At 51.4% G+C, this 17,927-nt stretch overlaps 1 protein-coding gene across 1 annotated transcript; it reads right to left on the bottom strand.

Moving 5' to 3' along the window:
• Positions 1-1,161: 1,161 nt before the first annotated feature.
• LOC123377929 (receptor-transporting protein 3-like) lies at positions 1,162-5,712 on the bottom strand. The gene is made up of 2 exons (XM_045031298.1): positions 5,461-5,712; positions 1,162-2,762 (listed from the first exon to the last, which is right to left on the bottom strand). Exons 1-2 carry the CDS (start codon positions 5,604-5,606, stop codon positions 2,180-2,182), a joined length of 729 nt encoding a protein of 242 aa, XP_044887233.1. The 5' UTR covers positions 5,607-5,712; the 3' UTR covers positions 1,162-2,179.
• Positions 5,713-17,927: the final 12,215 nt, after the last annotated feature.

Raw genomic sequence — 17,927 nt, 5'->3', positions numbered from 1 at the left:
CTCAAGGGCCCCGAGAGAAGGACATGGCCCAATTTGCTGGAGTGGGTCTTTGCTCACGGTTTGACCTATGAACTCTAGCTGAGGTATTTTCCCAATTTAATGCTTGTTGTTTGTCATGTAATTAAACCTTTTCTGCTACACCAAGACTCTGTGCTTGTGAGAGGGGAAGTATTGCCTCTTCGAGGCGCCCAGGGGTGAGCGTAAGATTTTCCCAGGTCACTGGGTGGGGGCTCGAGCTGGTTTTGCATTATGTTGTGGGGAAGGGACCCCTCTGTATTGAACCCGGCCCTTGCTGCTATCGTTTCGGCCCGGCAGAAGGGTTACATAACTCTTTCTGACCCTGTCACCTTCCAATGAAATATTATATCACACTCCTAACGTCACAGCAGGTTACACAACTACACTAAAATCCAAACTGTGGTCTCCTAGCCTAGTGTCCAGACACACACACAGCAGGGAGCAGCCCGGGACTAGCAGCCAGAGCAGAGCTGAGCATGTGGGGACTGGTCTCACCTAGGGAGCTGGAGGGCGAACCCAGTCTGGCTGGGGAATTTTCCCAGCAAAGTTCAACAAACTGGGAATTATCAGTGGAGCGGGAAAAGCCCAGCTGAGGGATCTTGCTTTCAGGTCCCTAGAGGCCAGTTCTCAGGGGGAACCCTGCATGCAGGCCTGGGACTCCCCAGCTCCCCACACAGCCAGTCCTGCCCGGTTGCACTTGTAACACCACCCTTTAAAGAAAAGGACACAGTGGAGAACTTACCAGGAGTTTGCAGCAGACTTTTCGAGCATTTTGTCACAGGCAGGCAACAGCTAGGGTGACTGGATGTCTCAATTTTATAGGGACAGTCCCGATTTTGGGGTCTTTTTCTTATATAGGCTCCTATTACCTCCCACCCCCTGCACCGATTTTTCACACTTGCTATCTGGTCACCCTAGCGACAGCAGGCCCGTGGGACGGAGAGGTTTCCAGGATGTTTCATGGGAACGCATCAAACCCTGGTTGAATGTAAAGGGCTCAAGGCCTGGCCAATCAGCCTGACAGACAAAGGGCCCGAGGTTATGAAACAGCCTCCGAATTGCGGGTGGGAAACATTGTCTACAGGCACTAAAATTACAGGCATCACGGAGGGTATCTAGATACCTCCTGACTCAATTGCAGCTACATAGATATTTAAACAGGAGGCTGTCTGTCCTCAGGCAGCTTAGAAAATCATGCCCAAGATCTCTGTCTGGGGCACGGGTTCCACCGACTCAAGAATCAATGAAGCCCTAAACACTCCTTTGAACTCCCTAGGATCAGGTGAGCGAATTCAAAGGTCTTTTGCCTGACGTACATTTTCTGTTCTATTGCTCGGCTTATCCAGGGCTGGAGCCTAGGAAAGATTATATATGCAACAATTAAATGGTAGTTCTACTCTGAAAACTGACCACACAAAAAGGGCACTTAAGGGTCCATAGCTACCATCCCTCAATGGCTCCTAGATGAAATCTGCTCAGCTGGCCAATAAAAAGACATTTTTTCTAGCTCTGAGCCCTGTGCACGCATTCAACCCTATACATACAGGTACATGATCTATTATTACTAGGCTTGGCAGAATTTGATTACTTCTATAATTTTAACAGAAAATATCCATGGTTATTTTAAAGCATTTTTTAAAATTTTAATCTCTGTAAATTTTCACAGCTGCAAAAAAAAAGGGGGGCGGGGATTAGGCTTTTTTTCCCCAAATGTTTATTGATTTAAATGTTCATAGTTATGGGAAATTAGGAGGCAGTCAGGCAGTTGGGGTGGGGAGGGTCAGACAATAATTACTTCATGACAGACAATGTTGCGATTCAAAAAAATTAAAGCTTTATAACCGTCAACATCACCTGTCAGAATATGCCAAGTAAATATCCTGAAATCCAGTGCTAAGGAGGCCCCAAGCAGCATTTTTTTACTTTGCCTATCGGTAAATTTCAATCACTGATGTTGCTTTATATGTGTGTGGTGAACACTGACATTTACTGACATTTACGGATAAAAGTTTAATCTTTCCAAGCCCAGTTATTACTCAAGTTATTACAAAAACAACAAGGAGTCCGGTGGCACCTTAATGACTGACAGATTGTGGATACAGACTACTCAGGTTATTACAGTTCAGTTACATTAGGGACAAGTATGAGTGTCGAATTTCCACTACTTGGTTTTGAAATAAAGCAGAACAAAAATGAGCACAGCCAAAAATATGACCAAAAATATGGTGGCGGTGCTGTAGCAACAGCAGCGCCGCCAGTCACAGCTGCTCCCCGAGTCACGGCCGCTCCCTGAGTCACGGCCACTCCCCGTCTCTGCTTCACTCCATTCCTCCTGGGCAGGAAAGATGCGTGGCAATAGAGAAGCAGGCCTAAAGAAGGTGCTGGCTGGTGCTTGGGCTTCATATTTCATGCAACAGATGCCCAGCCGGCAGGCTTCACAGTGGGAGCTGTCATGTGGCCCCATTGTCTGAGCTTCGACGATGATCTTGCACAGGTCGTGGGGATTGATGGCCTCTCTGTAGCATTTCCCGCGAATCTTCAGCATCAGGTTCTCCAGGACTCTCTCGACGTTCTCCTGGCTGAATTCAGGCAGTTCCAGTTTCGGCACAAGGCATTTCTTGCACTCTTGTCTGAAGATTTTCATCTTCACCTGGCCCTGTCTCTGCTTCCGGTCCAGGTGCATGTGGAAGAGAATGTTCACCTGCGCCGAGTGCCAGGTGTGCCAGCACTGTGAGCACTCAAACCTAACAGGAGAAAGCAGGAGACAAGTAAAACTTAACCCAGATTCAAAGCCCCCAACCGGCTGCAGCTGCTAGCTAATCTGAGAACTCAGCCTCCGTCCCGCAGGATGGGTTCTGGAGCATTGTACACGGGCGGTGGAGATGGAGAGGTGTAGGTAGTTATTACTCTACGGAGCGCCATCTACTAGCACTGAGGATTGTATAGCACTGTTTATTAGTTACTAGGTTCAATACAGTCGTCGTTGCTTTGCCTCGCAAATGGTTTCCGGCACGAGTCCACTCTAAACAGGATGGCTTCTGCTCCTCTATACGATGGCTATTGAGAGCTGGTTTTGGCTACAGATGTTTGACATTCAAATAGTTATGGACTCTAGTGGCCGCCGGACCATCTCTCACGCTTCCCCGATGCCTAGAATTCCTTCCTGATCTGCAGCAGCAGCTGTCGGATACTGACCCAACACACGGCTTTCTGTAACATTGACCCAGGTGCGGTGACAAGGGCCAGGAACCAAAGACCAGTCAGTTCCCAGCTCCCCCGCATGCCATGACCTCACTGCATCGAACACCACAGCTCCCCTCGGCCACCTTCTCACCCCTCCTCCAAACCTACTACTTCAAGAAGGCTTCCGAGCTGTAGCCCCATCAGAGGTTTAAAAATAATAATGGTCATGGTCATAAAAATCCCCTTTGGCCCCGTCTGTTGAGAGTTTAAGCTTTCTAGGGGCAGAGATTCGTTGCTCTATGGCTGAGAATGCCTAGCCCAAGGGAGTGCGAGCCAACAGAGGCCTTTGGGTCCTATCACCATCCAAATAACTGTACATCGCATGTGTTAGCTTCCCAAGCGACCAAACGCTCATACTGTCCTCTCCCTCCTCTCTCACTTTCCCGGCTCCTCCATCTCCTTCTTAACTGAGATTGTGAACTCTTTGGGGCAGGGAATCTCACTGTGGCTGTACTGGACAGCCCCGCAGTGCTCCATAAGTCACATATAACAATCATCCAAGTGTTCAGGAGAACAAGGTATAGATTTAGCTGCTACTGCATCCATATCTGCTCCCAGAATCCCTTCTGCAAGCCACTCCTAGGCTGCTGCCTGTCCACCGCAACCAGCCCCTGGCTCCAGCTGATCTTTCCATTGTTATATGGATCCGGGCTGACCCTTAGAGTCTTCCTCTCCGTCTCGAGCCAGGACTGGCCCTGCTGCCTGGAAATGCAGGCGAGGAACAAAGGGGCGACCTTAGAGAAGTAAAGGGCCAGCCGCAAACCCGAGCCAGTTTGGGCCTGGTGGCTCCAGAGGCACCTCCGAGGAGAGCGAGCTCAGCATAATTCAGCAGCAATAAAGCTGCAGGCCTGGAGCCCTGGGGGTGGGGAAATAAACACCGGCGATGAAAATCAGCAGAATGAGTGGGCGGCGGCACTGGGTCAGATTTCGAGATGACACTGACAATGTCTAGAAGAGCCCAGGTGGGTGTAATTCACTGCTTCCCCCAGCCCCGTCCCTGTGCATGACCCAGCCCTCCACGGCCACCCCTGCATTGCCTGGCCCCTCACTCACCCACCCGCAATCTACCCCTCGGCCTTCTCATCTCCCTCCTTCCGGGTCAGCCTCTTGGTCTCCCCCCACTCCCTCTTCCTCCCCCTCCCCTTCTGTCACCATCTCCCTCCCTGCTGGTACTTTCCCGCCACTTCTCCGTCCTCGCCCATGGCTTTCTGTGGTCTGTGACAGCTCTAGCATGCTCCAGAGCAATCGATATTATCATCAGAATCCAGCGCCCAGACACTACAGTGATGGTCACACTGCAAATATTCAGATAATTAGACATTGTTAGAACTGGTCAAATTATTCCTCAAGATTATTTGCAATGATTGAGCCCTATTTTCTGGTCAGTGAATCAGTCATCAACGGAGTCTACATTTGTTCATGGGCTTGCTCTTTGTAAGGATTCACCAAATACTGTGGGCTAATGCTCTTCACCTTCTTCTACTGTTGCCAAGCCAGGCTCTCTAACTGGTCACCTGAGCCACATGGTATTGCTTCTGCGCCCTGATTGGATGACGAGCATTCCGAAGCAGAGGCTAACGAACGATGGAATTCAGGTGTGAATTTTCGGGCGATGAATCAATCGCTGCCGCTCTATTTCGTGAAACTCCTGGGTTTCGCACACATTTTGACAAGTGCCCACTAGTTGTGCAGATATTTACGAATATAGAATAACATGATCTCACTCGTCACAGGAAACGGCACTTGGAGTCTGTATTCACAAGAATATTAGTGAATAGAGCTTGCCTGGAAGTTCAAAAATGTCAACAAAAACGGTGCAAAAAATCTACAAAAGTTGTCAGTAAACATCTCTTTGTTAGAGCCGATAAGTGATTCCTCCCTTCCCCACTCCCCATGAAAAATTTTGAGGGGATGTCGAAAAAACAAAACATTTTCCGTTTGGGGTTTAAGGGGGGAAACCCCAAAGTTTTTTTTAAAAACCAGCTGTTTTTCATGAAAATTTCCAATCGATCCAAAAAGCCGTTTCCCTTTGACTAATCATTTAGGAGGAAGATTTGCCACCAGCCCGATGCTTTGTGCATTAGGTCTTCCTTTACTATTCAACCAGCCCTTAACAGCCTGTGGTAGTGCTATGCAAGGAAGATGCTGCTGCTCACCAAGCCCTTTGCTAACCCCGTTCTCCTGCTACCTACCCCTCACCTGGCAAACGCATGTTGTTGCAGGAATTGCTTCCATCCAGGGTCCAGGTCGTTGGACTGAAGGTAATAATCCACCTTCAGAGTCCACCTGTCTCCTGGTTTCATCTGCCCAATCTTCTGAGAAAATATTTGCTGCCATATCTCCATGGTCCCAACTCATCTGCCTTTGGAGCTGGTTTCGTTTCTGGACTGTGACCGTGACCTGCTGGAGGGATCCAAACTGAAATTTGAGTCTCCCGGCTTGTGACTTCCACGGCTGTGGCTGGGGAAGAGACCTTTGCAGGTTGCTTTCCTTTCCCCAGCAACAGGTGCCACCCCCTGGCACCGAACCAAGTTGTGTGTTTGTAAAGCTAGACCTTTGCTTCCAAAGTCCCTGCACTGAGTCACACCCAGAATGACTTTGCTGACACTGCGGGCGCTCCGGGCGCTGCCAGCCAGGGCAGAATTTGGTCACAACACAATACAGAGCAGCTCTCCCAAAGGAACCCCCCTGGTTTTGCACCTGTGGGCTGGTGCGGGGGGGCGTGAATTAGTGACCATGCATGCGGGTGGCTCCATCTGTCAGTTTCTCTGTGCATCTCCCATGCCAACCCAGCACTCCAGCCAGTCTGGGTGTGCTTAGGAAGTGTCCTCGGGAATGTTGTCATTTGGGGGGTTCAAATGATCATGATTAAACTAGTATCAGGATGTTTCTAGCCCCCACCCCGCCTCCCAAACATAGAGCAAAGACAGTTCTCTGCTCCAAAGCGTTTGCAGTCTAGACAAACAACACGCAGGGGAGGATTCAGGAAACGCAATTCACCCCATTCCTTGCTATTTTCATGGTGCTTTAAGCCAGTTCCTATGTATTTGTTCACCCCAAGCTAGGGTTTATAGTGTTTGTCCATAGCCATTTGGGTCCATCTCTCACCATTTCCCCCTGTGACATCCCCTCCCTATAGCCACAGTCTTCCTCCCACAACTTCTTAGGATCTTTTCGCGCGCCCGGCAAAAATGCATTGCGAAGTTTCTTATAAGAATGTTGTTTGCATCTCGTGTTCATTTCCCCAGCAGCCCCTCTCCTCCTGACGCCAAAGTTTTGATCTTGCCCATCTCCTAGCCAGCCAAGGCAGCTTAAAGCAGGGGAGAGGCTCTGTAAACAAAGCAATGTCTCCTTTAGTTACAGAAGGAGAGAATTCCCTTGCCCCTGCTCTGTTATGGCCAGCTTGAGCCAGATTGTATCTTAGATTGTAAACTCTTCAGGGCAGGGACCAGGTCCACCTCTGTTGCTGCAGCGCCTAGCACAACCAGGCCACAATCCTGACGGAGGCCTGTGGGCACTACCATCATATACATAACAATAATTCATCATAATGTGTGTCTGATGGTCAATCTAGTTGGTAATTACCCCTCCACCTAGCATCTGGCTAACAGCCTCCCTCCGCCATACCCATCACTGCTCATGGATAACCGCACTTATGACCAGAGGCAGATTTACCATGAAACAAACAATGCAGTGGCACGGGGCCCTCTAGGGTGACCAGATGTCCCGATTTTATAGGGACAGTCCTGATAGTTGGGGCTTTTTCTTATATAGTCGCCAATTAGCCCCCACCCCCATCCTGATTTTTCACACTTGCTATCTGGTCAGCCTAGGGCCCTCAATGACAGGGGAACACAGAGACGTGCCAGCAGCAGGGCTAAGGCGGCTCCTGATTACGTTGCCTCCCTCCCTCTGCACGGCTCCTGGAAGCGGCCAACACGTCCCGTCAGCCCCTGTGTGTGTGTGTGTGTGTGTCCGCATGTTGCCTCCGCCCCGACTCCGTAGCTCCCATTGGCCGGGAACTGGCCAATGGGAGCTGCGGGGGCGGTGCCTGCGGGCAGCTGCGCGCAGAGACCCTGTGACCCCTCTTCTCCCCTCAAGAGCCACTGCCAGAGGGGTGTGCTGGTCGCTTTGGGGTGTATCAGTCGCCCCCCGACCCCGCCCACACCCCAACCTCCTGCCCTAGATAAGGTAAGAAAAGATAAGAGAGAAAGTTCTTTTTCTTGGCTGGGTCCTGAGAGGGGGCCCCCAAAAATGCAGCTGCGCACAGGGCCCCACTAACTCTACATCCGCCACTGCTCGTGACTTCCCGTCTCAGTCAGGCTCAGAACTATAGAGATCTAGGGACACAGGACCGGAAGAGACCCTCCTGTGTCATCAAGTCCAGCCCCCGCTACCACGGGCAGCCCTGTCTTCATAAATGACAAAAGAGAGAGCGCATGGTTAAAAGATCCATATACATACAGACATGAGTTCAATCCACTGAGGTGCAGATTCACAGCGGAGATGGTGAGCTTCCTAGTTGCAAAGAGTTCCTTTAGAATTCAGGTCATAGGTCATAGTCCAATGTCCAAATCTCATATTCAGGGCGTCCCAGCATAATTGGGACCTCGGTCTTGCAACTCAAACTTGCCCTGATGAAGCCTAAGCAGATCTGAGATGACAGAATCAGGACCCAAGGATCTTTTATACAATTTCATGTCCTGTTTGACAAGTTGGGATTTCCTCGAGGAACAAAAGGTCATTAGAATGACTTTGAAGGAGGTCCATCACCAGTACTTAGCTATACAAATTAACATAAGGCCATTTGCTTTTTCCACCACCATTCGCAGTACATTTCAAAGAGAGGTGAATACCGAGATATTTAAATGATAGGATGTTCTTTTAACCTCTGAATTTTCAGAGTACAGCATAGACAGGGACTGTTGATTATATTGTCTACCCTATTCATACATATGTAAATACACAAAATACAAACACTATTTCCCCATGTGTCTTTGGAGGGTTATTTATTTTGTGGGATGTTTAACCCTTTCTAGCCATGTGTCACAACAACAAATAATATTGAACTATCCGCAGTGAAAAAACTGTAACCAGTAATTATTGACTCAAACTGGTGGAAGGAGTTTGTCCAGTGAACTGTCTGACCAATCCTGCCTAATGCTCAGCTTTGGGATTGCTATAGCCACCTCCCATGAATGATACAGGGGCGCCTGCAATGCACCTACACCCCCTCCCCTCTCTGACTCTCTCTTGGGAAATGCCCTGCTCTTGTGGGGGGAAGAAAAGGAGGTGGGAGATTTTGTTTTGAGAGTTGGAGGCCTGGGACAAGCTGCGTCTGCAGCATGGGAGCTGTTGTGGGAACAGCAGTGGGGCCTCTTTGGGGGCTCGCTCCGGTGAAGGTGAGGGAAGCGGTACACGACTGCTTGTTTCCCAACTGCTATGGGGCAAAGCTAACCACAATGGGGATCAGTAACCAGCTCCACTTGTGCCTGCCCCAGTCTCCCTGGCTGAGCGATCAGCCTAGCAGTCTCCATAGCTGGGGCAGGGAGCTGCAGTGTTTTCTCTGCTCAGGCAGAGGCTGTTAACCCCCTGTGTGTAAACTACCTGCTGCTGCCCGCTCTCCCTGCTCTCACTCATTGGCTGCCAGAGCCTTTTCATGTGGTTACATCTAGTTCCTGAGCTGTTTTTCGAGGGAGCTGCACTGAAACAGACTTTCCATGTTTACAGCAGGGGCAGAGCCGTTTGTGGGCTGCTTTCGTTCTCCCTTTGTTTCCACTCCAGGCCAGACAAAACACACACACACCTCCCACCCCACCCCCGCTGCTCAGCATGTTCCTTAAATTCACAATGACATAGGATGACTTTCCCATCTTCCACCCCATCCCCAGCCCCCCGCCGCAGTCTGGGGAGACTCCATGGATTGCTCTGGAGTTGTCACTGAGATCAGAACTTGGCCCAGACAGCGGAGTGTAAAATACCAGATGTGCCGGTGACAGGTCATTTTCACGAGCCACCAGAGGACTCTTCCATTGGAGCTCAGCCCCCACTACCAAACGGTGAACAGGTGCAAAGATGGGCTGTGTCTGCCTTAGTGAGCGCTTACCCACTGGATCCAAACTTCCACGGCAGATCAGCAAAGCACCATGACCTTTGCAGCGGGGTGCAAGCCCCAGACAGACGCTTCTTCCTCCTACAGTGGAAACTGATGTTCTCTTGAAGTTAAAGCTCGTTGTGTCTGGGTGAGAACTTTAGTCACCGCTCACTCTCAAGCTGCCTGAGCTTAGCCAGGCAATACCCAGGCCATAGTTTTAATGCTGAGAACATACTAGGGAAGCAGATACTGAATGGACTTGCCTTTGCAGGTGGATGGGCTCAAAGGCGTTTGGGTGAGAGTGCTGGCCGGTTATCCATGGTCCCTGTGGGAGCCCCACACAGAGCCCCTCTCCCAGGGAACAGAGCCTGCCTTCAGCTGTGCCTAGAGCAGAACCCACAACTCAGCAAGGGTCGAGCCCGGGACATGAATTTCCATCCCTGATCCCAGCGGCAGAACCATGGGCCAATGGTCTCCTAGTGAACCATGGAGCAATCCCATCATGGGGAACGAAAGCCCCGGCCCCATAAGGACGAGAAAAGAGAACTGGCAACATTAAAGCACCAGTCACCTGTTCATGTCTCTCGCTGAACAGTCACGTACAGGATTTTAGGCTGCCGTAGATTAGCATTAGTATTTATATAATGTGTATATGGTGCCATATATTGTGCTAGATACTTTGCTGAACAAAGATATAGTCCCTGCCCCAAAGTGCTTGCAGGCTAACTTTATACACAACATTATTTATGTATTGATTATTAATTATTGTTGTTAATTAATTAATTATTATTTTTATTATGCTAGCAGTGCCCCTGGGAACCCTGATTATGGCTCGGGGCCCCATTGTGTCAGATGCAGACGTGAGTTGGTGTCATTAATGGGAGGAGAGGATGGGTAAAGACATGGGCTCCAGCACTCAGAGCATGTGGTCACTTTGTTATGGTACCTGCCCATTTTTCTTCGGCGTTACGGGTTGAGAAGTTCAGAGCAGGCTAGGGGATTTAGGCACATGCCTTCCATTTATTTTAATGGCAGATGTGCCCAAATCCTCTAGGATGGATGAAAAATCTCATTCCAGTTTGAATGGGAGTAAAACGCCTGTGAAGTTAGCCAGTCATCGGTGCCTTGTAACTTTTCTTCCTTGTGCCCATACAGACCAGCCCCTTCAGCAGGAGCAGATGTGGTACGAGCAGAATAGACTTTCCTCCTACCGTCATGCTAAGCCATGGAGGAAGGAGCCTGGTAATCGAGTCTATTATTTCCCTCCTCGGGTAGCTAGCTGGTCCCGAATGCCCTCTCATCTCCAAACCCATCATGAGAAATGTGCCTGTAGCAGATGTATAGTAAAACAAGATCTCTTTCTAGCCCCTGCATCTGAAATGCGCCCCGCCTTAGAAAAGCTGGTGTCATGGAAATCAGCCATCACTGTATCATGGTAACAATACTCAGATCTCAACTCCTCAAGTTCTGAGACTCCGGAGTCATCGCTGGGCTCTGCTCCCTTTATTAAAGTCTCTGATTTGCTATTACTAAAGGGACTTTCCCGTTTCCGCCCCCGAGCCTGAAAGTGCGCTGACGTCCTATTCCATCGCATGCACACATCTACCAGCCCTGCCCGGGCACCCTGCCTCTTCCCGGCAGTCACCGTGGAAACGAAAGCGCGCCCTACAGTACCAGCGCCTTGGCTGGTAGGATGCCACACCGACGCCTCCGTGATGGCTGCTCGTCAGAATAAAGAGAGATTTTTAAGGCGGCACAGCCCAGTGTATAGCTCCCCTGCCCCATTCACATCCCCTGGAGCTGTTTGTGCTTAAACTAACCGTCCCCGTTAATCTAACCTGAGCTCTATTCATGAGGCAGGCCTCCTAACTGACAGGGTGGAGCTGGGCCTCTCGTCTTCACCTCACCCCACTGTTTCTTCCTTCTCTCTTAGCTGTCCTCCCCTTGGCCTCGGGGTATAGCAGCCCATGGCCCCCAACAATCTTCCCCTCTGCCTGTCACCTCCGGCTCCCCCTCTCTCCTTGTGACCCACCCCTGCCATGCGGGACCCAGTAGCTCTCTGTCCCAGACACACAGTTCACACCGCCCATCCTCTCTGGGGCTGCGGTATGAACGGCAGGCTCCCTGCGTACACCCTCTGCCCCTGGCTATGCCTCACATCCAGTTTTCAAGGATCCCTCCTCTATGTCTCCATCTGAAGCTACGACTACACTTATGGGGGTGGGGTGTAGAGTGCAGGCAGTACACATATAGCTACACGCCGCAGGGAAAGGCTCCGGCAGCGGGGAGGCAACCAGACAGCACGCTGCTAAAAACAGCAGTGTAGACATGGGAAGCATGGCTTGGGCGCGTAGAGAGCCGTGTAGGGTACACACCCTGGCATTCAGGCATGTAGGACATGCTACGCAATTCCCTGCTCTGCCACTGATGCCTGTGTGACCTTGGGCAAGTCCCCCAGTCTCTCTGTGTCTTGGTTCCTTCCAGAGACATTGGGAGGATGAATATGTTAATGACCAGGGGAGGGATAGCTCAGTGGTTTGCGCATTGGCCTGCTGAACCCAGGGTTGTAAGTTCAATCCTTGAGGGGGCCATTCAGGGAACTGGGATAAAAATCTGTCTGGGGATTGGTCCTGCTCTGAACAGAGGGTTGGACTAGATACCTCCTGAGGTCCCTTCCAACCCTGATATTCTATGACTGTGAAGAGCCCAGAGGGGGACCATTAAGTAGCTAGATCTGCATGGTCCTTCAGTCCTCTTTGTTGAGATAGGAGGAGAAGTTCCAGCTGTGATGTAGATGCCAGAACAGGACCGCCGGCCTCATGAAACATTGGGCAGGGAACAGCTACCAGCTCATCCCTGAGCCAGGCTAAATTCATATCTGTGACCATGGAAAAATGTTCTGCCAACCCTGTAAGCCATCCACTTCCCCCAAGCTGTGTGGGATTTGAACTCTAAAGGAGGTAAGGGGTGGGCACTCACTGAACTGCAGAGATGAAATGATCCTCGAAGTTCTAGAAAGGAAACAGAAGTGGGGGGGGAATAGACAGCTGTGCACTTCTGGTATGGGAACCCTACAAGCGAAACCCACAAAGACAAACATTAGTGCCTCCTCTAGGAAAGTAGGGATCTGGCTGCTCCCTCAAAGGCGGCACCCCTGTGAGATGTTCCATCCCTGGGGGACACCCCACTGAGACGTGCTTCCTTTCCAACCCCTGGAAGCTGCTGTATTTCCAGGAGAGCATACTGCTGGCCCAATTCAATCCAGCCACGTGCAGGCTGATTCCTCAGTACTTAGGAAGGAAGGAAGCCACAGAACAACGAGATGCCAGAGCAAACTCAAAGCAAAACTAGAGAAAGCAAAACTAGTCAACAGGGAGGAAATGCAGACTGAATGTAGCCATGAGGCACACTCAGTGAAAGGCAAAGTTCTCAAATGGGGAAAAGATGGAGGAGACTTTCTGACAGAGGGAAATTTGAGAGAGGGAAACTGGTTAGGAGGTGCCAGCTGACAGCATGAAGGTGAACATATCCATAGATCCGCTGATTATTACTGCATAGGGCCTTCCAGTTTACTGCTTGTCCGGGTGCAGGGACGGAAGCCTATTTCTCAACTCTAGGTCATCATCATAAGCCCAAGTGGCCTTCAGTCATTATCCCAGTGAGACCCTCCGGTCCATGGCTCATGCTTAGCCACCTAGGGACAGGCCCAGCTTCGGATCCCAATGGTCCCAGGATGCCTACTTTGTCCCTCCATCCACGGATCTCAAAGTCCTTTAGAAACATTAATGAAGGCTCACAGTACCCACTTGAGCAGGGACGTATCATGACCACCCCTGTTCACCGGCACACGACAGCAGATTCCCAATCAGGATGAAAGCAAATTTGGAAAACATGGAAACTTCTAAACGACCTGAAAGCCCCTTGTTTCAGACCCGTCTAATCAGGAATAACTCCGCTGAAGTCGGAGACGGGTCGCCCAGCCAGACAGCAAGAGCCAAAGGAGGGGAGCAGGCAATTTGGTCACCCCGTAGAGGAGACCCCCTGTACTGGAGATGGGTGTGATGGCTCCCCCTGAGACCTACCAATGTAGGAAAAACTGAAGGTGGGGAAAATGCAGGGAGGAGACTGGGGTCATGCTGGGAAGGGGAGGGGGAGTCTCTTAACAAAGTCTCAGCTCGTGTTTGGCCAAGGAGAAGAGGGAGGTTCGAGGGGTCTTCATTGCAGTGAACCTGTGAGCTCAGCCCTAGCTGGGGGAAGGTGTTTATTCCAGCCGGTGGGACAATGACGCAGCAAGACTGAGTGTGCCTGGAGCTGGCCCAGTTGTCAGAGCGGCGCCAGGTATTGGTGGTCGGAAGTGGTTGCTCTAACTGACAGCCCAAAGTACACAGGAAAAGGAGAGCTGCTCTGGAGACCACACTTACCACACTGATGCAAACCTGTGTGGCAATCAGCGAGAGGAAGAACCAAGCCTGCCATGGCCCTGTGTGGAGCCAGGGCCGGATTAATCTTTTGTGGGCCCGGCACCAAACATATTTGTGGGCCCCCATGTAGTTGTTGTGAGCCCCTTGTGAGCATGGGGCTGGTGTGGCAGTGCCACTGGCACCATAGTAAACCCAGAACTGAATCTCAGAGACAGTTTTCATTTTGATCACACACCTCTGCAAGACTATTTGTATTGCCATACACAGCTCCCTCGGGCCCCGGTTTTTCTCACTGAGCTGTACCCATGTGGGTTTACCAGTGTCTGCAGTGAGCAGAACTTCCATAGTGATCAGGGAAAACTCCCCAGATTTCTCTCCTTCCTCCTTCAGAAGTTTGGTAGCCATGTGTCCATTACCGCCCTATTTCACCACTCACTGTCTGTGGTCCTGGCCTCAGCTCAACAAAGTTCCACAGCCAGCAGATACCTGATCAGTTACCCCCAGCCCCCATCCTGCCATCTGCGCAAGCTGCTTGCAAACAACATTCTCCCAACCCTGGTTCAGTGAGCCCTGAGCCTCTGGGAACCTGAAGTCACCAGCCTTCCTCCCTCTGCTCCCATCGACATGCTATTCCACTACGTGGTCACCACCACCTCTCCCCACACTTCTTTCCCTTCTACCTTCGACATGCTGCCCAGCCAGCTGGTCCTATTCTCCCCCTGCAAGCCTGACCTGCTTCCTCTTTCCCTGCTCCCCTTGACATTCCTTTCCTACTGGTGAGTGGAGCACTCGGGAAACACGAGTAGCCATGTACCGCTCCAGGGACCCGCTGGCCAGCACAGGGACACCAGCAGCTTTCTGGTGGGTGGGTGGGTGTTATTAGGCGGTGCAATAGTCTCCTTTGGGAAGTGGTGGAATCCCGTCTGCTCCTGCACACTGGAGAACATACTGTCAGGAGCAGGGCTTAATTTGTAATGAAGGAGGTGCCAGTGCTCAAGCAATTTTTTTACTTTCACAACTGACACGGCAAGCCCAGAGTTGCCGGACTATGAACTGCCAGGCCCAGAGTTGCCGGACGATGAACTGCCAGGCCCAGAGGTGCCAGAGCTCTGAACTGCCAGGCCCAAAGGTTCCAGGGCTCTGTCCTGGCAAGTCTTGGCACAAATTAAGCACTGGTCAGGCACAATTTTGCTTTAGCTACTGGCATTGGCTGGAGTGAATTCAATGGGGCCTGATTCCCCACTGATGTACCCGGTGCTTAATTTGTGCCAGGGCTGAGCCCTGGCACCTCTGGGCTTGGCAGTTCATAGCCCCGGCACCTCCAGGCTTGTCACGTCAGTTATGCAAGTAAAAAAACTGCTTGAGCCGCGGCACTTCTGTCATTACAAATTAAGCACTGGATGTACCTTTCTGTAGACCAGAGGTCGGCAACCTTTCAGAAGTGCTGTGCCGAGTCTTCATTTATTCACTCTAATTTATGGTTTCGCGTGCCAGTCATACATTTTAATGTTTTTAGAAGGTGTGACATGGTCAGGCCAGATGGCTACAGGAGAGTGTTAGAAGGCAGATATATTAGTCCAGATTAAGTAGATCCCTTTTCCCTGGGTAAGGTAACGGGGCAGTTCCAGAACAAGCAGAAACTTGCTGGAACCAACTAAGGCAGGCAGGCTAATTAGGACACCTGGCGCCAATTAAGAAACTGCTAGAATCAATTAAGACAGGCTGGCTAATCAGGGCACCTGAGTTAAAAAGGACCTCACTTCAGTTTGTAGTGTGTATGCGAGGAGCTGGGAGCAAGAGGCACTAGGAGCTGAGAGTGAGTAGGCACTGCTGGAGGACTGAGAAGTACGAGCGTTATCAGACACCAGGAGGAAGGTCCTGTGGTGAGGACAAAGAAGGTATTGGGAGGAGGCCATGGGGAAGTAGCCCAGGGAGTTGTGGCCGTCACACAGCTGTTCCAGGAGGCACTATAGACAGCTGTGATCCACAGGGCCCTGGGCTGGAACCCGGAGTAGAGGGTGGGCCCGGGTTCCCCCCAAACCTCCCAACTCCTGATCAGACACAGGAGGAATTGACCTGGACTGTGGTTTCTACCAGAGGGGAAGGTCTCTGGGCTGTTTCCTGACCCACATGGCGAATCTCTGAGGTGAGCAAATCCGCCAATAAGCGCAGGACCCATCAAGGTAGAGGAGGAACTTTGTCACAAAGGTCTCTTTCTATAAGTCTAATATATAACTAAACTATTGTTGTAAATAAGGTTTTTTAAATGTTTAAGAAGTTTCATTTAAAATTTAATTAAAATGCAGAGCCCCCCGGACCGGTGGCCAGGACCCGAGCAGTGTGAGTGCCACTGAAAATCAGCTCGCGTGCCGCCTTCGGCACACGTGCCATAGGTTGCCTACCCCTACTGTAGACACTAGACTGAGCACAGGTATAAATGTTGACCCAAGGCGTTAGTGGCAGCAGTTCTCCAACTGCGGGTCGGGACCCCAAAGTGGGCACGACCCTGTTTTAATGAGGTCGCCAGGGCTGCCATTAGACTTGCTGGGGCCCGGAGCCGAAGCCCAACCCCCACCGCCTGAGAGTTTTAGTTCTGGGTGGCAGGGCTCAGGTTACAGGCCCCTCGTCTGGGGCTGAAGCCCTTAGGCTTCAGCTTTGGCCTCCCCGACCTGGGGCGGAGGGGCTCGGGTTGCCTCAGGCGCGCAGTGATTTTTGTTAGCAGAAGGGGGTTGTGGTGCAATGAACTCTGAGAGCCCTTACGCTAGCACAATGGACAATCAAATCCACTGCGTTGTCGCTACCTGTAATTTAATGTTGGTGGGCCCAATGCTCCTCTCACTTGACTTACATCGGTGTGAGTTGGGCATAACTCCTCAGGAGCAGCGCAGCAACACCGCTGTAAAACTGCAGTGAGGCCAGCCTCCGGCCCGGCTGGACCACTGCTGAAATCCGTGAGGTGACACCTCACAGAGCTGGAGGTCGGTGCAGTGATGACTTGGGTTAGTCATTCTAGATGCAAAACTCTTTCTCCACAGCCGAAACCTAATCCCACCAAAACCACAGAGCCCACCCTCTCTTATCTCTGCTCCTAGAAAGACCAACCAGCCAGTTCAGCAAAGTGAACTTTCCTGAAAGGCTACAGGTCTCCCTGCTACCAAACTGCAGCCTGCTGGCATCTTCGACCTTTGCATGGTCTGTAGGCAGCTTCTGTCCCCTGGGAAAGCCAAGCTGGTAAACGGGGGTGGGGAGGTGGCTTTGCAGCATTAGCCTTCCCCCTCTGGAGGATCCACGACCAAGCTTGCCTTAGGATCACAAGTGAAAATGAGTTTGTTAGGGCTCAGCTTAGTGCAGGGTGGACACTGCAACTATTACCTGGTGTTTCAATACCATTGGCAGCCTGGACTATAAAGACCTGCAGAACTGGAACAGCAGGGAGGCACTGCAGGTCAGGCGTGAGGACCACAGGACTAGGATAGCACTGGGGGCTGCCGGCCTATCGTGCAAGGGCAGAGCTGTAGAGGTCCAGGATTGGACCAGCAGGGGCTGCTGAGGAGCATCAGCAGTGTTCTGCTCCTTGTCTTCGGGTGCCCCACCTGTGCTGCGGTTGCAGGCTCTCCAAAGAGATGTTTGGTGTGGAACCTCCTGCTGAAGAGCCATGAACGGCCAGCAGCTCTGCAGACAAATGGCCCCTGGCCCTGGGGAGCCCGCATGGAAAATGACAATATGCCTGAACCTACCACACTGATTGATTTTCTCAGTTTTGTGTGAAGTGGAGCTGGAACTCCCTGAACTAACATCCTCCCCCGAACAAGGGGACCTGCTCCTGTTCTGAGAACGAGCAAAGCCCCGTCCCCACAACCCCCTTCCACCGCCTCGGCCCTTCCTTCCCTTCCTCTTTCTCTTGTTTCTTTCACAGCCTCAACGCCCAACTGCAGGTGCAGCCCATGGCCTGGGAAGGAAGATTATGGGCTCAGTGCACACCTGCGCTCAGCCTGAGCGGAGATCAAGTCTGGGTGAAAGCCTAGGGTCAGATTGTGGCCTGTGTCAGGCGCAGAGCCGCACCGGCCCAGGGGAGCTCTGGGAGAGATTACCCCATTGGCAGCCCTTCTGGAGCTCCCAGACATCCCATGAGCAACCTTCCCCTCCGCCCC

Source organism: Mauremys mutica, chromosome 9 (assembly GCF_020497125.1).
Source record: "Mauremys mutica isolate MM-2020 ecotype Southern chromosome 9, ASM2049712v1, whole genome shotgun sequence".
NCBI classification, from domain to species: Eukaryota; Metazoa; Chordata; order Testudines; family Geoemydidae; genus Mauremys; species Mauremys mutica.
Note: the sequence above shows the minus strand (reverse complement) of the source record. Positions and strands in the feature narration are given on the sequence as shown.